Source organism: Eptesicus fuscus, chromosome 17 (genome assembly GCF_027574615.1).
Source record: "Eptesicus fuscus isolate TK198812 chromosome 17, DD_ASM_mEF_20220401, whole genome shotgun sequence".
NCBI classification, from domain to species: Eukaryota; Metazoa; Chordata; class Mammalia; order Chiroptera; family Vespertilionidae; genus Eptesicus; species Eptesicus fuscus.
This window is the reverse complement of record NC_072489.1, coordinates 44,018,689-44,042,339: the sequence shown is the minus strand read 5'-3', so window position 1 is coordinate 44,042,339 and position 23,651 is coordinate 44,018,689. Positions and strand designations below refer to the sequence as shown.

The following is a 23,651-nucleotide window of genomic DNA, read 5'->3' as shown; positions in this document are numbered from 1 at the left end:
GAGGGGAAGCTGGGGAGGGGCGCTAGAGCTGAGAGAATGGGATAGGGGGAGCTGGGGGCAACTTGGGGAGTTGATGCAATTGAGGTTTCTAGAAAGCTTTTGGGGTTGGAGCGAGGGTCTAGGGTGTACAGGAGAAGCGAGGAGTGTCTTACCTGAAGACTGCAAGGCAGAAAGACCAAAGGGTGAGAGGCCCCTGCAGGCTGAAGCCCTTCCGCGCCTTCATGCAGTTGTGCCCCACAAAGATGAACAGCAGGTAGGTCAGAGCTATGGGAAATGAGGTTGTCCTGGCAGGCAGAAGGCACAGGGGATGGGCTCATGGGTGGGTGCTGGTTAGAGAAATACCCACTCATCTCTCCAAGTGAGTGCTCTGGATTGCAGTTCCACCTCTGCCACCCACTAACTTTGTGACATTGGAAAAACTACTCTGTTCTCAGAGCCTCCGTTTCCTTATTTGTAAAAGGGGATAATACTCTCTCCTGACAGCGTTACTATATACGTAAGTACTTAGGATGTACTCGGTGGAGCATCGTCCCGTACACCAGAGGGTGGCGGGTTCAAACCTGGTCAAGGCATATACCCAGGTTGTGGTTTCGATCCCCCATCAGGGCACGTATAGGAGGCAACTGATCAATGTTTCTCTCGCACATTGATATTTCTCTCTCTCAAATCAATAATAACACCTCCTCAGGTGAGGAGTAAAAATATGCAAAGTACATAGCACATTGCAGGGCCTGTGTCCAAGGGTTTTGTGATTATTGCTCTCTCAGTGGAAGTGGGTGACAAGGGCTGGCCCATGCCTAGAAACAACACAGGGCTGTGGTGTAAGAAGAATGTGGCAAATAGCTTCCACCAAATTGGCTGGAGCACAAAGTCAGCCCACAGACACCTTGGAGGAGCCTCAGGGCAGGGCCAGAGAGCCCGACGGAAATCTTGAAGAGCTCCCTGACTTTGCCCCCTTCTCCCCAGCTGGGACGATGAAACACTCGGAGAACAACGTGATGATTGTGAAGGACTGGCTGTCCCTCGGCACCAGCACTATGTACACGGGCACACCCGGCCGCACGCGGCCACAAAGGACAAAGAAGAATCGTCTATAGGCTGGTGGGGCTAGGAGTTCAAATCAGCCCCATTCCTCAGAGACCAGTTCTCACTACACTCTTTCCCTTTGGTTTCTGTCTCCTCGCACATTCCTCAGCCCATCCTCTTATTTCCGCCTCTCTCTCTTTCTCTCCCCCACCCCTTTCTCTCTTCCAGATCTAATCTCTTTGCGGCATCACACCGCCTGCACCTCGGACAGCGGGAATGTGCAGCCAGCCCAGGAGAGCCCGGTACCTTTGCTTTTTAAGAAAACCATTGCGGGCAGTGTCTCCCCCACCCCCGCTCATGTCAGTCATCGGGATCGCGACCTTGGCATGGCCTTTCCCGTTCCCCTTCCCCGGGTCTCACCAGTACTCTTCCAAAAAGGGCCTTAGGTCCAAGAACTGCTCGAAGTTGTAGGGCTGGAGCAGCGGCTCTTTCCCGTCGGAGGCATTCATGACTGTCCCCATTTCGTTCTGCAAACGTCAAGGCCGGGAGCTTGGGGAGCTGAACGACAGGTGGGGGGGCCGAGGAGCGAACCTGGGGGCGGGACAGAACGGACCCAGGACCCACGGAACTCCGCGGGAAGCGGAGGAGCACCCGACTCAGACAAGCGCGCTGCGGTCGGACCCCATTCCACCGCGGCCGCCTCTGCCGTATATAACGCTGAGTCGCCAAGCCGCGGCGCCGTTATCCAATCTCCACCCAGACAGGCTTCTGTCCCGCCCCTTGGCGGAAGCACACTCTCTGATTGGTCAGTCTTCCGCACATACGCCCGCCCCAAATGCCAGTCCTAGACACCCCCCCTCGCCACGCCTTTCCCATGCTTTTCCCCCACAACATCTCCACTCTCCCTTGCTTGGCTTAGCTCCTGTGGCCTTCCCAGGCACTTGGACGTCCAAGTCTTCCCCGGGAACGCCAACCTCAGCCTTTACCTCAGTTTGCTTTAATCCTGACCTACTTGACAGCGAGGAGTGAGTGGAGACGACCTCAGTCTCCGGTGCCCTGACCCAGAAATAGGCGTATCAGTTTCCCCGCTTCCCTGAGACCCTGGAAAACTCAGGCCAGGGTTGAGGACGAATCGGCCTGGGGAAGCAGCAGCAAAGAGCCTCTCCCCATAGTTCCATCTGCCTCCTTCAGGTCTGTGGTTGTGGGTGGCAGGGAGGTGAAGTTTAATGAATTTTATTGTTGAGGTTGTTGATGTTATGTTTGAGAAGATGGTTGTGGAGGCTGTCGTGATTTCTTTACAATTTCCTGAATTCCTGAACTGCTTCAGCCTGACACCCAATAATAACCCAGGGAAGGAAATGGGGTCACCCTCTGGGCCTCCGGGATTATTGTCTTAAGGTTTCCTGGAGGCCTCCTGGGGTTAATGGAAGAGGAGGTGCAGTGTATCTCCCCTGTATTCTGTTCTCTCCCCCAATCTGTGATTGTCTAATCAAATCTACCTTTGTCCTTGCCTGAGTACTCAGCCTTTTTAAGGCCTTTACTCGTCTGTCCCTTATTTCTCTCCTAGGTTTTATAAAAGTGAGAAAGAAATACAAGATTTGCAAAACAAGTGCTCAGATAACTAAATACTAGTATACAATATTTATAATCAAGATATAGCTATAGTCGAAACCGGTTTAGCTCAGTGGATAGAGCGTCGGCCTGTGGACTGAAAGGTCCCAGGTTCGATTCCGGTCAAGGGCATGTACATTGGTTGCGGGCACATCCCCAGTAGGGGTTGTGCAAGAGGCAACTGATCGATGTTTCTCTTTCATCGATGTTTCTAACTCTCTATCCCTCTCTCTTCCTCTCTGTAAAAAATCAATAAAATATATTTAAAAAAAAAAAAGATATAGCTATAAACAGCAAAGCCCGCGGGCTCTGGAGCCAGAGGACCCAGGTAGGAACCCCAGCTCCATTTCCTTGACCTCAGCCACCGTCTGGGAATGGGTCACAAGTGCAGTCTTTTGTCTCTGTACATCATCACTTCTCACCTGATTACTACAGCCACTGTCTTAGTCATGTTACCTGGTTGCACCACTTCCTCTAATACAGTGCTTCTCTCTCTCTATTGCGTTAGAGCCTGTAAAGAATTCCCAAATCTGGCTGATCATAAGTATCCTGAGCTCTAGCCCCAGAGATTCTGACCCAGTAGTTGGTCCCAGACCATACTTTGAAAACCACCACTTTCTGTCCTCTTATCCAGAAGTGGGTTCTAAAACCTAAATTGGATTATGCTACTTTCCTGCTTAAAACCCTTCAGTAGCTCTTTAAATATATATATGTTTTTATTGATCTTAGAGAGAGGGAGGGAGAGGTATATAGAAAGAAAAACATCGATGAGAGAGAATCATCAATTGGCTGTCTCCTGCACGACCCCTACGACCCATACTGGGGATCAAACCTGAAACCTGGGCATGTGCCCTGACCAGGAATTGAACTGGTGACCTCCTGTTTCATGGGTCGATGCTCAATCTCTGAGCCACACCAGCCAGGGCCTAACCTCTCTGACACTCTCTTTCTTCTTCAGTAAAATGTAGATAGTCATGCTTGCCTGCCTACTTCACAAGGTTGGTGTCAGTATACAAGCCAGATAATGTCAATGAAAGGATATTATGGACTAGACACATAGAAATGTTAGGGTGAATAATTTTCAAAGGTTTACAAATGCACATAGAATATGTATATTCAATCTTGGGTGTCTCTCAAATGAAGACATTTACATTGTCATCTCTGTGAAGTTTGCGGCTTGAGGGCAGAGTGTGTGGAAGAGAAAAAGAAAAATCTCCAGAAATTATTTCCTAGGGGAAACCTTCCCTGATCCTAGGACTTGGTCTGGTATCTCTATTATATAGAAATTGTTCCCATAACATGGTATTCTTTTCTTCAATGAGAGTTTATAATTACTTCATTATTTTTATGATTTCTTGGTTAATGCCTTTTTCCCCACTAGTCCTTGAGCTCCATAATGCAGGCAATATGTATTTTGTTCAACATCATTCTCCTAACTCTGGGCATACAATAAGTACTCAGGTAATATTTATTTCATGAATGACTGAAAGAATGAAATCCTCAGCCTATAAATCTGGGTGATGCTCTTTGTTTCTCTGAGATAAACATGCCAAGTTTGTTGGGTCTTTTTACCTCTTGGCCTCAGCTTTATCATCTGTAAAATGGGAATAACATCTACCTCAGAAGCATGTTTATGAGGATCAGAGATCATATATGTTAAAACACATTATTTGCCCAGCCAGCATGGTTCAGTGGTTGAGTATTGACCTATGAACCAGGAAGTCATGGTTCGATTCCTAGTCAGAGCACATGCCTAGGTTTGCAGGCTGGATCCCCGGTGTGGGGTATGCAGGAGGCAGCCAATCATTGATTCTCTCTCATCATTAATGTTTCATTTCTCTCTCCCTCTCCCTTCCTCTCTGAAATAAATAAAAATACATTTTTTAAAAAGAACATTATGCCGAAACCGGTTTGGCTCAGTGGATAGAGCGTCGGCCTGCGGACTCAAGGGTCCCAGGTTCGATTCCGGTCAGGGGCATATACCTTGGTTGCGGGCACATCCCCAGTAGGGGGTGTGCAAGAGGCAGCTGATCGATGTTTCTCTCTCATCGATGTTTCTAACTCTCTATCCCTCTCTCTTCCTCTCTGTAAAAAATCAATAAAATATATTTTAAAAAAAAAAGAACATTATCGCCCTAGCTGGTTTGGCTCAGTGGATAGAGCATCAGCCTACGGACTGAAGGGTCCTGGGTTCTATTCTGGTCAAGGGCACATGCCAGGGTTGCAGGCTCAATCCCCAGTAGGGGGCGTGCAGGAGACAGCCGATCAATGATTCTCTCATCAATTATGTTTCTCTCTCTCTCTCTCTCTCTCTCTCTCTCTCTCTCTCTCTCTCTCCCTTCCTCTCTGAAATCAATAAAAACACAAAAAAACATTATCAACATAAAATATTAAGCAAACAATAGTAATTATTACAAAAAAGTGAATTTGTACAAATTTCAACTTCTTTTTATTTTTTTTTTTTTTTTTTTTTATTTTAATTTCTTTATTGATTAAGGTGTCACATATTTGTCCTCATCCCCCCATTCCCATCCCACCCCTCTCCCCACGCATGCCCCAATCCCCTGTTGAACTTAACCGTTGGATAGGCTTATATGCATGCATACAGGTCCTTTGGTTGAACTCTCCCCCTCCCCCCACCCTCCCCCTACCCTCCCGTATCCTCCCTCTGAGGCCCGATAGACCGATCGATGCCTCCTTGCTTCTGGTTCTGTTCTTGTTCCTCAGTCTATGTTGTTCATCATTTCCTCTAGATGAACGAGATCAAATGTCACTAGATATATACTAATAAGAACTGAATGTGAGACGAGCAATAATATTTATGCTGACAGGCAAATGAATCAATCTGTAGCGAGCTTCCCCCTGGACCAACAGTTCTTTTGAGACCCAATTTCGATGTCCAGTAGTTCCTTATGTGTACATGTCAGCACTGACCCCTCTGCTCTGGATGGTGGACAAATGGTGGTAATGGAGGTCTGACTCCCTCTGGTTTGGTCTCGGCCGATCCCAGGGGCACGGCGTCACCTGGACTAAGGGGCACGTGGCCTCACCCATATCCAAGGGGCGCGTGGTCTCACCCGGGCCTGGGACCCAGCCTCACCCGGATGGATCCAGGGGCGCACGGCCTCACCCGGACCCAGGATCTGGCTTCACCCGTACCCAAGGACACTTGGCCTCTCCCAGACCCAGGGGCACGTGGCCTCACCCGGTCTTAGTTGCACAAGGCCTCACCTGGATCCAGGGACACATGGTCTCTCCCGGACCCAGGGACGCTTGGCCTCTCCCAGACCCAGGGCCACTTGGGCTCACCCGGGCCTAGGTGCACGAGGCCTCATCCGGATCCAGGGACACATGGTCTCACCCGGACCCAGGGACGCTTGGCCTCTCCCAGACCCAGGGGCACGTGGCCTCACCCGGGCCTAGGTTCACGAGGCCTCACCCGGATCCAGGGACACATGGTCACACCCGGACCCAGGAACGTTTGGCCTCTCCCAGACCCAGGGCCACTTGGGCTCACCCGGGCCTAGGTGCACGAGGCCTCATCCGGATCCAGGGACACATGGTCTCACCCGGACCCAGGGACGCTTGGCCTCTCCCAGACCCAGGGCCTCTTGGGCTCACCCGGGCCTAGGTGCACGAGGCCTCACCCGGATCCAGGGACACATGGTCTCACCCGGACCCAGGGACGCTTGGCCTCTCCCAGACCCAGGGCCACTTGGGCTCACCCGGGCCTAGGTGCACTAGGCCTCACCCGGATCCAGGGACACATGGTCTCACCCGGACCCAGGGACGCTTGGCCTCTCCCAGACCCAGAGCCACTTGGGCTCACCCGGGCCTAGGTGCACGAGGCCTCACCCGGATCCAGGGACACATGGTCTCACCCGGACCCAGGGACGCTTGGCCTCTCCCAGACCCAGGGCCACTTGGGCTCACCCGGGCCTAGGTGCACTAGGCCTCATCCGGATCCAGGGACACATGGTCTCACCCGTACCCAGGGACGCTTGGCCTCTCCCAGACCCAGGGCCACTTGGGCTCACCCGGGCCTAGGTGCACAAGGCATCACCCGGATCCAGGGACACATGGTCTCACCCGGACCCAGGGACGCTTGGCCTCTCCCAGACCCAGAGCCACTTGGGCTCACCCGGGCCTAGGTGCACGAGGCCTCACCCGGATCCAGGGACACATGGTCTCACCCGGACCCAGGGACGCTTGGCCTCTCCCAGACCCAGGGCCACTTGGGCTCACCCGGGCCTAGGTGCACGAGGCCTCACCCGGATCCAGGGACACATGGTCTCACCCGGACCCAGGGACGCTTGGCCTCTCCCAGACCCAGGGCCACTTGGGCTCACCCGGGCCTAGGTGCACGAGGCCTCATCCGGATCCAGGGACACATGGTCTCACCCGGACCCAGGGACGCTTGGCCTCTCCCAGATCCAGGGCCACTTGGGCTCACCCGGGCCTAGGTGCACGAGGCCTCACCCGGATCCTGGGACACATGGTCTCACCCGGACCCAGGGACGCTTGGCCTCTCCCAGACCCAGGGCCACTTGGGCTCGCCCGGGCCTAGGTGCACGAGGCCTCACCCGGATCCAGGGACACATGGTCTCACCCGGACCCAGGGACGCTTGGCCTCTCCCAGACCCAGGGCCACTTGGGCTCACCCGGGCCTAGGTGCACGAGGCCTCACCCGGATCCAGGGACACATGGTCTCACCCGGACCCAGGGACGCTTGGCCTCTCCCCGACCCAGGGCCACTTGGGCTCACCCGGGCCTAAGTGCACGAGGCCTCACCCGGATCCAGGGACACATGGTCTCACCCGGACCCAGGGACGCTTGGCCTCTCCCCGACCCAGGGCCACTTGGGCTCACCCGGGCCTAGGTGCACTAGGCCTCACCCGGATCCAGGGACGCATGGTCTCACCCGGACCCAGGGACGCTTGGCCTCTCCCAGACCCAGGGCCACTTGGGCTCACCCGGGCCTAGGTGCACGAGGCCTCATCCGGATCCAGGGACACATGGTCTCACCCGTACCCAGGGACGCTTGGCCTCTCCCAGACCCAGGGCCACTTGGGCTCACCCGGGCCTAGGTGCACAAGGCATCACCCGGATCCAGGGACACATGGTCTCACCCGGACCCAGGGACGCTTGGCCTCTCCCAGACCCAGGGCCACTTGGGCTCACCCGGGCCTAGGTGCACGAGGCCTCATCCGGATCCAGGGACGCATGGTCTCGCCCGGACCCAGGGACGCTTGGCCTCTCCCAGACCCAGGGGCACGTGGCCTCACCCGGGCCTAGGTGCACGAGGCCTCACCCGGATCCAGGGACACATGGTCTCACCCGCACCCAGGGACGCTTGGCCTCTCCCAGACCCAGGGCCACTTGGGCTCACCCGGGCCTAGGTGCACGCAGCCTCACCCGGATCCAGGGACACATGGTCTCGCCTGGACCCAGGGGTGTGTGGGCTCTCCCAGACCCAGGGGCGCTTGGCCTCGCCCGGGCATGGGGTCCAGCGTCATCCGGGTCCAGGGGCACTTGGCCTCACCCGGACCCGGAGTCCGGCCTCACCTGGACCCAGGGGCATGTGGCCTCACCTAGACCCAGGGACGTGAGGCCTCACTTATACCCAGAGGCGTGTGACCACACCCGAGTCCAGAGGCGCTCAACCCCGCCCGCACCCGGGTCTCAGCGGGGCCCCGTCTTCCCGATCCCATTTCCTGCCGGTCAATCCCCCCTCAGCAATTCCCCTGGCCATCCTTCCAGAGCTCCAGTATGGCTGCTGCAGAACTCGTCGGGCGGCGGCTCGGCGAAGTTCCGGTACACCCGGTCCATGGCGGTGGGCCAGTCTGGCGTCGCTGCGTCGGCCCTTGGGTCTGCATAGGTCGCCGGTCGCCGAGCATGCGCACCTGGCCGCTTCCGGGGCGTTGAGATTCTTAACGGACTCAGAGGTCAGCAAGCGCGGAGTCTCCCACCCCATGTCTCATAGGGGCTCATCTGTCCGTGCTTGGCTGCCAGTGGAGCCGTCCCCTCAGCCGGAGACCGCCGGGGGAACTGCGCCAAGCACGTTCCAGGCCGCTGTTGTATCGCCTGAGCCATAGTTCTTTTGTGTCGCCTGAGCTGTAGTTCTTAAAGTGTGGTCTTTGGGTCACCGGCATCAGCATCATCCCACATACCCCTCTTTTATTCTAGTTGTAGAGCATCTACTCAGCCAGCCCTATGGTGGTCTTGGATGGTGTCTGCTCTGCTCTCTTGTTGTAGTCTCAAAGTTGTTGTGGTAGGCAACAATCAGGCTTCCGCCCTATGCCTCCATCTTGGTCCTCCTTTGTATAGTTAAGTCTTGATTGTTGTTGGTGTCACTGGGGGGGCTCTCTTTGTCTATAAAGGAAGAGTTGCTGTGCAGGAGACACGTTTATGGGCCGGGTCTTGGTGCAGCAAAGCTTTGGCGCTCACTGAATATTCCCGTTGAATGTGTCCCTTATGCACGTGGTTGAAATCTGGTGTCATCTCCCACAGACCACTAGATGCCCTCGTTTCTGGGTCTCCAATGGGGTGTAGATCAGCTACTGCCTTAGGCACTCAGCAAGGATTACAGCAAAAACTGTAGTTTCTTCCTCCTGTCTGAGTGGCCCTGGAGCAGTCCGACTAGAACAGCAGATCATCTGGTCCGCTGCCAGAGGGCAGGCCACCCACATGCATAAGCCGTTGCTTGGGGCGCAGGTGTGCCTGCAAGACTTGCGGGGCAGGTCTTCAAAACATGCGGGGCGGGTCCCAGGGCGGGGCGGGGTCTCAGGGCGCCAACAGGCCATGGTGCGGCGAGCCTCGATGGCTGTGAGTCTGGTCCTTCTGCCTTCCATGTATCTAAGTCCCCTCGTTCCGCACTCCAGCGCAGCAAACACTGATTGCTGGGCGCACCTCTGCAAGAGTCCCGCCTCTCCCCGCAGGCATCTGGGTCTCCCGGGGTTCGCCAGAAGATGGGTTTCAGGGTGATGGAGAGCTAATCTCCCTTAGGTTTGGAACAAAAGCCCCTTTCCCCCGCCACCAGCCAGACCCACGCACCTCCACACCTCATCCCCTCCGATTTCGCTGGGAGCGAGGCAACAGAACAGCCTTTAACCTCCGCCGCCATCTTTTTCAAACTTCTCAATTTGTACTTCTTAATCCCTTCATTTCAGTCAACTCTACTGAAGTCTAGCGCCGCCGGGAGGTGCAGGGAAAGGGCGCCCGGGCCTCCGTCCGGTGCGCGGTGCGCGCGTCCCGCGGAACCAGGCGCGCGAGGGCTGCGCGGCTGGGACGGGCGCTGGGCGGCCGCCGAGCCCCAGGCACCGCCATCACTGTGTTCCGGACGTCGCCGCCGCGGCGTCCCCCCAATTTATACTTTTTAATCCCTTGAATTCAGTCAACTCTACTGAAGTCTAGCGCCGCCGGGAGGTGTACGGAAAGGGCGCCCGGGCCTCCGTCCGGTGCGCGGTGTGCGCGTCCCGCGGAACCAGGCGCGCGAGGGCTGCGCGGCTGGGACGGGCGCTGGGCGGCCGCCGAGCTCCAGGCACCGCCATCACCGTGTTCCGGACGTCGCCGCCGCGGCGTCCCCCCAATTTATACTTTTTAATCCCTTGAATTCAGTCAACTCTACTGAAGTCTAGCGCCGCCGGGAGGTGCACGGAAAGGGCGCCCGGGCCTCCGTCCGGTGCGCGGTGCGCGCGTCCCGCGGAACCAGGCGCGCGGGGGCTGCGCGGCGGGGACGGGTGCTGGGAGGCCGCCGGGCTCCGGGCGCCGCCGCTGCGGCGGCGTCCCCAGCGTCCCGGGCCGGGCGGCCTGCGGGGGCGGCGGAGTTGCGAAAGTGAGTGAGTTTCCCAGGGTTTCGCCCGGAATGGGGTTCAGTGCAATCGGAGCCGGTGCTCAGCGCACTCCGGAGCCTTTATCTCCTTCCTGCCAGTGAACTCCGGCCAGGTCATCAGCCGCCCCCTCCTCTCCGGTTCCATCCTCCCCGCAGGCGCGTGTGCTCGTGTCTCCGCCCGTTTCTCCATACCTCAGGCTTTTACGGCTTCCCTGACTGTCCCCGTGGCCTTCTCCTTCCCCCCAGCTGTGGGCATTTCAGTCCGCCAGCTCTCCTGTGGTTCTGGACGATGTCCGTTCTGACCTCTAGTTGTATTTTTGAAATTGTTGTGCCCGGCTGCAGGTTAGGTGTTTAACCTATGTCGCCATCTTGGTTTCCTCCTCAACTTCTTTTTAATAAAACTCACTAATGAACTAAAAAGGAGAGCCATGCCCTGGCCAGTTTGGCTCAATGGATAGAGCGTCGGCATGTGGACTGAAGGATTCCAGGTTTGATTCTGGTCAAGGGCACATGCCTGGGTTGTGGGCTTAATCCCCAGTGTGGGGCTGCAGGAGGCAGCCAATCAATGATTCTCTCTCATCATTGATGTTCCTATCTCTCTGTCCATTTCCCTTCCTCTCTGAAATCAATAAAAATATATTTAAAAAATAAAAAATGAAATAAAAAAATATACAAAGGAAAGCCATGATCTGGTGATTGATTGCACAACAATGTGAATTTACTTAACACTAATGAATTGTACACTTTAAAATGGTTAAGATAGTAAGTCTGGCCAGGTAGCTCAGTTGGTTGAAGCATGGTCCTGGTGCACCAGGGTTGTGGTTGGGTCACATGTGAGGGTTAACTAGTGAGTGCATGGATGAGTAGAACAGCACGTAGATTCTCTCTCTCTTTCAAATCAATAAATAAACTTTTAAAAATGGTTAAGCCTGGCCAGCATGGCTCAGTGGTTGAGCGTTGACCTATGAACCAGGAGGTCATGGTTTGATTCCCAGTCAGGGCACATACCCGGGTTGTGGGTTCGATCCCCAGTGTGGCCCCGTGCAGGAGGCAGCCAATCATTGATTCTTTCTCATCATTGATGTTTCTATCTCTCTCTCCTTCTTCTCAGAAATCAATAAAATATATTTTTAAAAAATAACTAAAAAATAGCCATAACCAGTTTGGATCAGTGGATAGAGCGTCAGCCTGTGGACTGAAGGGTCCCAGGTTCGATTCCGGTCAAGGGCATGTACCTTGGTTGCAGGCACATCCCCAGTGGGGGGTGTGCAGGAGACAGCTGATCGATGTTTCTCTATCATCGATGTTTCAAACTCTCTGTCCCTCTCATTTCCTCTCTGTAAAAAATCAATAAAATATCTCTTTAAAAAATAACTAAAAAATAAAAATGGTTAAGATAGTAAATGTTATGTTATTTTACCACAATTTAAACATTTTAAAAGATGAAAGCCATGAAATGGAAATATAGTTTTAAGTAGGACATACTAGTATAAAGAGTTAATATGCATGCTACATAAAAAGCTTATTCTTAGTCCCATCTCTCTGACCCTTGGTAAGTGGCTAAGGACACAGATAGGCTCATCTTATGATTCTAGTGTCCCCAAATCTACCTTCATTAGCTGCCAGAAAGGTCTTTCTAAAACACAAATTAGCTCATGTCATTCCTCTTTAAGAACAACAACGAAAAACTTCAGGACAAAGGTCAGGCTCCTGAACCATTATCCATCATCCCTCAGCCCCTGCATTCCACATTTTAGCTATAACTAAACAGTCAAAATTATTTTTCCCTCTCCCCAAACATTTTTTTAGCACCTAGACCAATCTTACCCATTGTTCAGCCCCAGCTCTAAAGTCACTTGCCCTACAAAAATTTAATCTATTTTGGGGACCAACCCCTTCCTACTGTGTCTTCACCCCACAGGACTTTGTCCAAACTGCCTGCCAATATTGTGCTTCTACCAATTGAGTACAGTTAGTCATTTATTTTCTATACTGTCTTGGCTCCCCCACCCTATCTCAAATGGTCCTTTTTGTTAGGTCATTCTTCTTTGAGGAAAGCACACAGAACTTGGCACATAGTGGGCACCCAAAAGATGTTTGTTGCTTTGAAATGAATAGGCACCGAAGAGGAAATACAAACAATAAACATATATAGTTTTTAAAGACTCAACTTCCTTAGTAATTAGGGAAATGCAAATTAAAGACTGTATGTATAGTATGGTCCCAATTAACACTCATTAAACTGTGTAAAAATTAAATATCCAACGCTGGTCAAAGCTTTGGGAACCAGATACATTCACACCTGGCTAGTGGTCAGATAAACTGTCATAATCCTTCAAGAAGCACACTTAAGTAATACTTAGCAAGAACCAATGGATATCCTTTGGCCTGGTCTCACCTAGGAATTAAAAACCCAGTGAAACAGGCCAAAATAAAATCTGTATGTAAGTCAGTGTGACTTAAAATAATAGAAACCCACCAATAAATGATTAAATTATTAAATACTAATATTACAAAACAGTTTGCGGATACCATAACATGAAGAAACATGAAACCATGTTTGTAAGATAATGTGAAAGAAAAACAATATTGAAAACTGTATTACCGCCGAAACCGGTTTGGCTCAGTGGATAGAGCGTCGACCTGGGGACTGAAAGGTCCCAGATTCGATTCCAGTCAAGGGCATGTACCTTGGTTGCGGGCACATCAGCAGGAGGCAGCTGATCGATGTTTCTCTCTCATCGATGTTTCTAACTCTCTGTCCCTTTCCCTTACTCTCTGTAAAAAAAAATCAATAAAATATATATTTAAAAAAAAAACTGTATTACTTCAGTTATCTAAAAGTGATGGTGCCCTGCCCTAGCCGGTTTGGCTCAGTGGACTTAAAATAATAGGAACCCACCAATAAATGATTAAATTATTAAATACTAATATTACAAAACAGTTTGCGGATACCATAACATGAGGCCTGCGGACTGAAGGGTCCCAGGTTTGATTCCGGTCAAGGGCCCGTACCTTGGTCGCAGGCACATCCCCAGTAAGGAGTATGCAAGAGGCAGCTGATCTATGTTTCTCTCTCATTGATGTTTCTGACTCTATCCCTCTCCCTTCCTCTCTGTAAAAAAATCAATAAAATATATTTTAAAAAATAAAATAAAATAAAAGTGATGATGCCCTGAAGTTTAAAGAAACACTAAAATGTGAGATAATTTGATAGGGTAAGTGAGCTTGAAAATATATCAATAGAAACTTTTCAAGATGAAATTCAAAGAAAAAAATCATGAAAAACAAAAGAAACAGGATATGTGGGGAATAGGGAAGGTATAGTAATATTCATATAACAAGAATACTAGAAAGAGAGAAAAGAGAATAAATATTTGAGGTAATAATGGCTGGGAGCTTTCCAAAAGTAATAACAGAGCCAAACCACAGATCCAGGAAGATCAAAGAACACCACACAGGGTGAATATCAAAAATTCTACATTTGAGTATATCATATTCAAACCACAGGAAACCCAAGACAAAACACATCTTGAAAGAAGCAACAGAAAAAAATAAACCACCTTACATACAGAGGAACAATGATAAGAATTACATTGAACTTCTCTTTAGAAACTATGCAAGCAAGAAGGGTGGGTTGAAATATTTTAAGTTTTGAAAGAAAAAATTGACCAACCTAAAAATCTGTATACAGAAAAATTAAAAGTGGGGGAGAAATAAAGACTATTCCAGAAAAAAACAAACCTAAGGGAATTTGTTGTCAGAAAAGGACCACTATTGTATGATTTTACTTACATGAAATATCTAGAATAGGCAAATTCAGAGACAGAAAGTAGACTAGAGGTTACCAGGGGCTGGGGAGAGGGAGTAATGGAAAGTTATTGCTTAGTAGGTACAGAATTTCTGTTTGGGGTGATGAAAATTTTTTGGAAATAGTGATTATGGTTGTACAACATTGAGAATGTAATTAATGACACTGAATTGTACACTTAAAATAGTTAAAATGACTATTTTATGTCATATATATTTTACCACAATTTTTAAAAATTAACATACCAAAATCCATTGGATTATACACAGAGGCTAAGGAATATGGGGAGGGAATTGACTTCAAAGTGTCATGAGGGAAATTGCTTCTAACTCTATCAGCCAAAAAGATCTATGATCCATGACCAATCCAGTACCAATGAGTATCTCTAGCACCCGACTGTTTTGTTTTTTTTTAAACATATTTTTATTGATTTCAGAGATAAAGGGGGAGGGAGAAAGAGAAAACATCGATGTGAGAGAGAACCATTCATCAGTTGCCTCTTGCACGCCTCCCTCTGGGGATCAAGCCAAAACCCAAATCTGGGCATGTGCCCAAACTGGAATTGAACCTTGACCTCCTGGTTCATAGCTTGATGATCAACCGCTGAGCCACACTGGCCAGGCCAGGCTGTTGTTTTAAATATAATTTCCTGACAAAGATAACCTGAACTCCTTGGAGATGGCTGATTCCAGGTCTGGGCCAGACACTGTAGAAGATGAGCCTAAAAATATCTTGTCTCATCAGGAAGCAAAGAAGTTAACTGATGTGTCAAAAGGACTCAGGAGCTAACCTATATAAACACACTCTGACCAAAAATTCTACCATTTAAGCAGCAATTAGAGTAGTGGTTGCAATGGATTGAAACCAAATTGGATTAAATCACTTATTGAAAAAAATCCGAATTATTAACTGGTACACCTAGTAATTTTCTTTATTGCTTTTCAATTTTACTATTTACTATTTGCCTATTCCAAATTTATAAAAAAATCACGTATAGTTCTTTTAATATATTTATACTTTCAGTATTCTAATATATTTTAATACTGCTAATACATAATATATTATAATACTTCTAAAATATTTATAATTCCGGTATTTCCTGAATTCATATTTATAAATGGGATAGAGTATTTATTTTCAAATATTTTATAGTCAAGTCCCATTATAATATATTAACTCATTCTAACTTAAAATGCCATTTTATTATAAACTAAATATCCATAGCCACATGAACCTCTTTCTAGATTCTATGTATGATTTATCTGGGAGGTTTCTGTGTACAACAATAAAATAGGTTTAAATTACTATAGCTTTAGAGGTAGTTTGGATATCTAGTAGGACCCATTCCCCTTCATTGTTCTTTTTCAAATTTTCTTCTCTCTCCTTGCAAATTTTCCCTGCCAGATTAACTTTAGAATCAGTTCAATTCCATATAATATGCAACTTAGTTTTTCTCCCAGCTTTTTGTTTTGAATTTTTTAAATTTAAAGATAATTGGGGGGGGGGAGATAAATGGAAAGAATAGTAAAATGAACACTTATATACTGTTTTACAGATTCACCAATTGCTAACGTTTATTACATTTGCATTATTGCTCTTTTTGTCTAGCAATTACACTCCAACTGTTAAAAAAAAAATAAAGGCTCCCTAGCCAGTTTGGCTCAGTGGATAGAGCGTCACCTGCAGACCACAGGGTCCTGGGTTCGATTTCGGTCAAGGGCACTTACGGCAGTTGCAGGCTCCTCCCTGCCTGGGCCCTGGTCAGGGCGCGTGCAGGAGGCAACCGATTCATGTGCTTCTCTCACATCGATGTTTCTCTCTTGTCTTTCCCTCTCTCTTCCACTTTCTCTAAAAATCAATGGGAAAATATCCTCGGGAGGATTTAAAAAAAAAAAAGATAAAACACATCTATTTTACCTCCAATTGTAGGAGAGATTGCAAATGGTATGGACACTTGGGAAACAGTTTGACAGTGTCTTATAAAGTAAACCATACACCTACCTTATAATCCAGCAATCCCGCTCCTAATACTTACCAGCAATCCCACTCTTAGTATTTACCCAAGAACAAATATGAATATATACATCAAAACTGGTAATCAAATAGCATTTTCCATAATAAGCACAAACTAGAACAAACCAAATAGTTATTAACTGATAATTGATTCATGTCTTTATTATGTAATACTACTCTGCACTAAAAAGAAATGAGCTATTAATATGTGAGACAACATGGATAAATCTCAAAAACATTATGCTAAATGAAAGAAGTCAAACACAAAAGACTATATATTGTATGATGCCATCTAAAAAAATAAACCAGAACTATACTGGCAGAAAGCCTCAAATTTGATGAAATGGGTTGTACCATTTACATGAACATATTGCTATTTTTCAAATATAACAACAACTAACATTTACTGAGTTTGCTATGTGCCAGGCATTGGCTAAGAGCTTAATAATAAATAACAACTTCAGGCATATAGAAGTTAAGTAATGGGTCTGAGATCATACAGCTGGCTGACTGTCTAAAGGCTGTCTGGATCCTTACAGCATGGAAGGGAATAAGATTAAGTGGATGAGTGCTTCTTGTGGGAGTAAAGTAATAGGAACAAGAAAGAAAGAGAGTTTATGGTATTGGCACAGCCACTCACGGGGCCTTGGTCTGAAATGCTGGGATGAAACAACTAGCAGACCTCAGAGAACTGGTCCAGGGGCCCAAGACCTAAGGCTTATATTGTGGGAGTTAAACTTCAGAGTTCTTCATATTGAATCAAAGTGAAATAAGCCAGGCAGGACAAGAAGGATTTCCTGTCTGACACAGGATAACTTGAAGTGTGTGGGTGACACCTCAAACTCAGATGCTCCCCCACGTAGCAGGGACATACGTTTTATGTGTGCATTTCAGCAGCTGGAAGAGCCAGGTGGAAGAAAGGTATTCACGGCAAAGAGGGAAAGTGAGGAAACAGTTGGAGGGTATAAATGGTGTAGGGTCTGTGATGGAGAACTCTCCCTCATTTTGTCCTGTGTATGGTTTCAGGGATGTAATAAGCACAAGAGAGCAGCTGCTGGATGTAACAGGCTGTTGCTTCATTAACCCTGAAGCCTGAATATCTCCACAAACTGCAATTCCCATTTATCTCCAGATCACTTGGTTGGGAGACAGCCATTGCAAGCCAGTGTCTGAATCTTGACACTTTACCCAATTTATTAGACACTCTTCCTAGTATCATTTCGAAGAACTCTATTTTCACTGTTTCCTTGGGACACTCCATTCTTCTGACCCCTCTGTGGAAATCAACCAACCCCCTCCAGTTTCTCTCCTGCAAATCTGAGAGCTTGAAGAAGAGTAAATTCTGTCCACAGGCAAGTCAATAGATGGATTAGTACATTGAGTAGCTTGTCCCAACCACTTTGGAACTTGATACTATAGCCAGAATATAATTAGTTGGTATGAGTCTGAATCTTGTGTTCTTGCTGTTTTGTTTGTGTGTGTTTTTTTTTCTAGACTGTGTGTCCTGTCTTACTCAATTTATGAGAACTTTTCTTATAGCCAAGGGTCATATCTGTCAAACCATCCAATTTATCAAAACCTCAAGGCTTGGAGAACAAACAAAATGGTGGCATAGGTAAACACCTGTACTTGCTGCCTCTCACAACCACATCAAAACTCCAACTAAAAGACAAAACAAATATCATCCAGAACCATGGGAAAGCTGGTTGAGTGGAAGTTCTACAAGTAGGAGGAAAGAAAAAAGCGCATTGAGACTGGTAGGAGGTGCGGAGGTACAAAGGCGCACGTGAAACGGGCTGGCAACTGGGTGTGCTGCTGTTGTTTTCAATCAGAAGGGAGATATAAGCTCCTAATTGCTCTGAACTCCAGTTCCAGGTGAGACTCTGGAGACCACCCAGACTCATACAGGGAGAAACTGGACTGTCTGGCATTGGCCAGAATGTGAGGGCAGCTTTCTCTCAGAGGTGCCCAAAGTGATCACTGTTCCTGCACAGGGGCGCTGGACGCAGAGACACGGGGACCTCTCTGGGGCAGGGCTGACTGGCAACCATTGCTGTTTGCTCTGCCCTGGTGTCTCCCTGAGACCCCGCCCCACCCAATTTACAACCCCACCCAAGCTGTGTGCAGTGGCTTTTGCATATGAATGGCCTGTCCTTTTGCAATCTAAAACCTAATAAACTACAGCTGGGTCAGAGAACTCCAAAGCTTCCAAAAGAAAGCCTAAGGCTTGTCCTTTTGCAATCTGAAATCTAACAAACTACAGCTGGGTCAGAGAGCTCCAAAGCTTCCAAAAGAAGGCATTGCTTCACAGCTGGGCCTCATCTGGGCACTTCCAAACCCCAAACAAAGACGAGGAATCTGCAGATCTCTCCGTAGCTCCTGCTGGGTGGCCTCAGGCAGTAACTGAATTTGCACATCTTTGAAGATCCAAGAGCCAGTGTACCCAGTGGTCAGTGTGAGACCATACCAGATTACAACTCTTCACATTCATAAAAGACACACTCAAGGGGCAGAGTCAGTGAGCACCAAAGCCCCACTGAAGCAAGTCCGGCCCCTTAAGGGTGTCTCCAGCACAGCAGTTCTCCCATTGTAGACACAGCTGGTCCTCACAGCCAATTGGCCTGGAGGTCAATTCCTCCCAGTGATACCAACAGCAACCAAGGCTTAACTACACCAAGACTTTGCACTCAGCCCACAAAGGGGTGCACCAAGAGTGTCCACCTCTGCCCTAACCGGTTTGGCTCAGTGGATAGAGCATCAGCTTGTGGACTGAAGGGTCCAAGGTTCGATTCCGGTCAAGGACATATACCTTGGTTGCGGGCACATCCCCAGTGGGAGGTGTTCAGGAGGCAGCTGATCGATGTTTCTCTCTCATTGATGTTTCTAACTCTCTATCCCTCTCCCTTCCTCTCTGTAAAAAAATCAATAAAATATATATTTTTTAAAAGACATAGCATAATGTTTTACAAGGTTCATCCATGTTGTGGCATGTATCAGAACTTCATTTCTTTGTATGTTGACTAATATTCCATTGTATCCATATAATACATCGTTTATCCATTCATCTACTGATGGACACTTGGGTTGTTTCTACCTTTTGGCTAGAATAATGCTGCAATGAGCATTAGCATACAAGTATTTGTTTGAGTTCCCTATTTTTAATCACTTCGGGTATATATGTAAGACTAAAATATCTGGGTTATATAGCAATTCTATGTTTAACTTTTTGAGGAGCCCCAATGTAACCTTTTAAAAATATAAATTGATGATGCTATTTTCCTCTTTAAAACTCTTTAACGATTCCCAATTTCAAAACTTATTATATGTTTTATATTATAAAGTTAAAGTAATCAAGACAGTGTGGTACTGGCATAAGGATAGAGATAGATCAATGAAATAGAATTGAGAGTCAGACAAAAAAACACACATTTATGGGCAATTGATTTCAGACAAGAGTCCAAAGATAACTCAATGGAAAAAGAGTAGTCTTTTAAACAACTAGTGCTGGGACATTTGGATATTCACACACAAAAGAATGAAACTGGACAACTTACTTACACTTATACAAACATAAAGTTAACTCAATATGGACCATGGGCCTAAGTGCATAAAGAGCTAAAAGCATAAAGCTCTTAGAAGAAAATATAGGAGTAAATCTCTGTGATGGTGGGTTAGGTAAAGTTTCTTAGATATGACACCAAAAGCATAAGCAACCAACAAAAAAACAGATAAATTAGACTTCAAATTAAAAACTTTTGTGCTTTGAAGGACACCATCAAGAAAGTAAAAAGATAATCAAGCCCTAGCCAGCTTGGCTCAGTGGATAGAGTGTCAGCCTGTGGACTGAATGGTCCCAGATTCGATTCTGGTCAAGGGCACATGCCTGGGTTGAGGTTTGATTCCCAGTGGGGGACATTCAGGAGGCAGCCAATCAATGATTCTCTCTCATCACTGATGTTTCTATCTCTCTCCCCCTCTCCCTTCCTCTCTGAAATCAATTTAAAAAAAACTTTTTAAGGGAATCCCTTTTTTGCAAATCATATATTTGATAATGGATTTGTATTAAGAATATATAAAGAATTCTCACACATCAACAGTAAAAAGACAACCCAGTAAAAATGGGCTAAGGTTCTCCAAATTAGATGTACAATTGTCTGATAAGCACATAAAGAAATGTTCAACATCGTTAGCCATCAAGGAAATACAAATCAAAACCACAATGAGATAATCACTTCACTTGCTCTAGGAAGGCTATAATAAAAAGATAAGCTTTCTGCGGCCTTCTTGGTTCCGTGTTACTACTCACTCCTCACCACCCACAAAATGCCTGGTGAAGCCACAAAATGCCCTCCATCCCTACTACAGAGCAGGAGTTGCCACAGCTCCAGGCTGAGACAAGGTCTGGAACAGACTCTGACCGTGATGAATCAGTACCAGAGCTGGAAGAACAAGATTCGACACAGGCAACAAGCCCAGCTGGCAGCAGTCACTGAAATCGATGAAGAACCAGTCAGTAAAGAAAAACAGAGCCAGAATGTAACGAAGGCATGGAAGGCTATGTCCAAACTGGGTCAATAGGTTATAGGGGTTATTACTAGGGTTGCTACCCAGAAATCTAATATCCTCTTTGTCACCATAAAACAAGATGTCTACAGCATCCCAGCTTCAGATACCTACATAGTTTTTGAGGAAGCCAAGATCGAGGATTTATCTCACCAAGAACAGCTAGCAGCTGTTAAGAAGTTCAAAGTTTAAGGTGAAGCTGTCACAAATATTCAAGAAAACACAGACTATAGCTGTGCAAGAGGAGAGTAAAGAGGACAAGGTTGATGAAACAGGTATGAAATTTAAGAACATAAAACTGCTCATGTCACAAGCAAATGTATCAAGAGCAAAGGTAGCCCTAGCCGGATTGGCTCAGTGGATAAAGCACTGGCCTGTGGACTAAAGGGTCCCAGGTTTGATTCCAGTCAAGAGCACAGGCCCAGGTTGCGGGCTCGATCCCCAGTGGGGGGTGTGCAGAAGGCAGCTGATCAGTGAATCTCTCTCATCATTGATATTTCTATCTCTCTCTCCCTCTCCCTTCCTCTCTGAAATCAATAAAAATACATTTGGCGAAAAAAAAAAAAAAAAAAGAAGAAGCAAAGGCAGTTCAAGTCCTGAAGAACAACAGTAGTGACATTGTAAATGCTATTATGAAATAAACAATGTAACCATCTAAAAAAGAGGACCCTTTTTTTTTGGTGTTTCAAAAGAGTTACTGCAGCTTGGTTTCAATTTGTACTGTTTCTGTCATTAATAAAGTTATGGCTTTCTTGTGGGATGAAAAGAAAAATGACAAATGTTGATGAGAGTGTGCAGAAATTGGACCCCTTTGTTTTTCTTTTGATTTAACTAATAAAAGTCATATAAATATTTTTTTCCTCCTATTAAATGATAAGTTCCTTGAGTACTAGGGCTGGGTCTTATATAAAATTTATCAATCACACACTTTTAACAGATTTAAAACTAATATTCCTTATTTTTATCAACTATTTTATAAATGCAAGTTTTTTAGTAGCTCTAGAAACATTTTTAAGGAGGAAATTCCACCTCATCCCATTTTTCAAAGTGTAAATGCTTTTTTTTAAGAGGTGAAATCATTTGCTGGTTGTTTACTTTTTGGTACAACCAGAAAATAGTGGGATATTAAATATGGGAGACTTTGATTGTCTTGGGTGTCAGCTTAACATTCCATAGATGGGGGTGGTTTTTATATCCTATAATACAAAGCATACTAAATGGCAATTTGGAGTCAGTCATGCCTGTCTTAAACATTTTAAATTACTTCTATTCACATGTTTTTGGTAGAATTGTTTCCTAAAGAAAACCACTCCTTGATCTTGGCTCTCCCTGTCAGAATTTTGTGCATCTGTAACATCTTTGGTGTGGTAGTCCAGTTTTCCTAGTAACTTTGTCAATGTGCTGTGAAAGATCGAAAATTTGATTATGTAGTACATATGATATTAAATTGTGAATTAGTGGGACTTTGATGTAACAGCATATCAACATTTGAAGATACTGGTACTTGATACTCTATTAAGGAAAGTTAGCCTCTAAATTTTAAGCTGGAAAGTCACTGGAATAACTGTTTAGAAAAGAATCACAATTACATGACTTTCCATTTTTGGTACGTATGTTAAGAATTGTGTACAAACTGAAATGTCTGTGTACTGATCCTCAAAACAATAAAATCTCAATTATGAAAGAAAAAAAATAAATAAAACTAATATTCCTGTATGAAAATTAATCTCACCTAATCACACATGTATACATTTTGCAAGTAATTTGCCTTGGCAGAAGCACCACAAACCTATATTACTCAAGCTAGATGTACGTAAGTCTTTTCATTCCCTGGTTGTGGGAGTACAATATTCTAGAGGACATTGTAGCAATACAGTGAGCAGCTGCTTCCTTGACACTGGAGAGCCAGAGTTCCAAGACAACTGTGGTTGACACATCTCTATCTCCAAGTAGCCTGTCACAGCACTTAAACCACCTGGTGAGCTGCATTGTCTATAGACTCACTCAGATCCACGTAGGAGATTTTACCTTCTAGATTAAAAGTCTGAAATACAGTTCACCAGTGAGGAACTTAGAGGAAGCTTACGCAGCACGGAACTCAGAACTGTAATGACAAAAAGGGAGTCGGAACTTCTATCTCTGGACAACATAGAATAACAGGAACTAGATTTACCTTCTACCTTAAACAACTAGAAAACAAACAACTAGCCCTAACAGGTTTGGCTCAGTGGATAGAGCGTCGCCCTGCGGACTCAAGGGTCCCAGGTTCGATTCTGGTCAAGGGCATGTACCTTGGTTGTGGGCACATCCCCAGTAGGGGGTATGCAGGAGGCAGCTGATTGATGTTTCTAACTCTCTACCCCTCTCCCTTCCTTTCTGTAAAAAATCAATAAATTTTTTTTTTTAAAAAGAAAACAAACAACTAAATATTTAAGACAATGTTTTTGGGGGTTTTTTGTGTTTTGTTTTTAAGACAATGGTTTTCAGACACTAGACAATAGGCAACACAGGACTGTGATCACTGAGAAGAGAGAAACACTGTGAGCCCTGTGGTCGTGCTATCTTACTGCATGGAGGCAGTTTCCGGGCTGCAGTGCAAGGAAGGGGAAAGCAAATGTAGCCTACAAGTCTCTCTGCAATCAGGAAGGCCAAGGTGGATAGACTGCATGGCAGTGTGTTGGAGAGGAGGAAGATGCACAGAGAAAGAATTTTGGGCCCAGCCTGCATGGCTCAGCGGTTGAGTGTTGACCTATGAACCAGGAGGTCACAGTTCGATTCCCGGTCAGGGCACATGAT

General features: G+C 46.8%; 1 protein-coding gene and 1 pseudogene across 1 annotated transcript in view; one reads left to right on the top strand and one right to left on the bottom strand.

Annotated features, from left to right (window-relative positions):
- Nucleotides 1-23,651, bottom strand: part of NOLC1 (nucleolar and coiled-body phosphoprotein 1) — a 52,987-nt gene that overhangs the window by 1,933 nt on the left and 27,403 nt on the right. The window contains exons 14-15 of the mRNA XM_008144231.3: nt 1,447-1,553; nt 153-284 (exon numbers count right to left, since the gene is read on the bottom strand). Coding sequence (XP_008142453.2) covers nt 153-284; nt 1,447-1,553 — 239 coding nt within the window. The remainder of the gene's footprint in view (nt 1-152; nt 285-1,446; nt 1,554-23,651) is intronic.
- LOC103288507 (nascent polypeptide-associated complex subunit alpha-like) lies at nt 20,616-21,505 on the top strand (annotated as a pseudogene).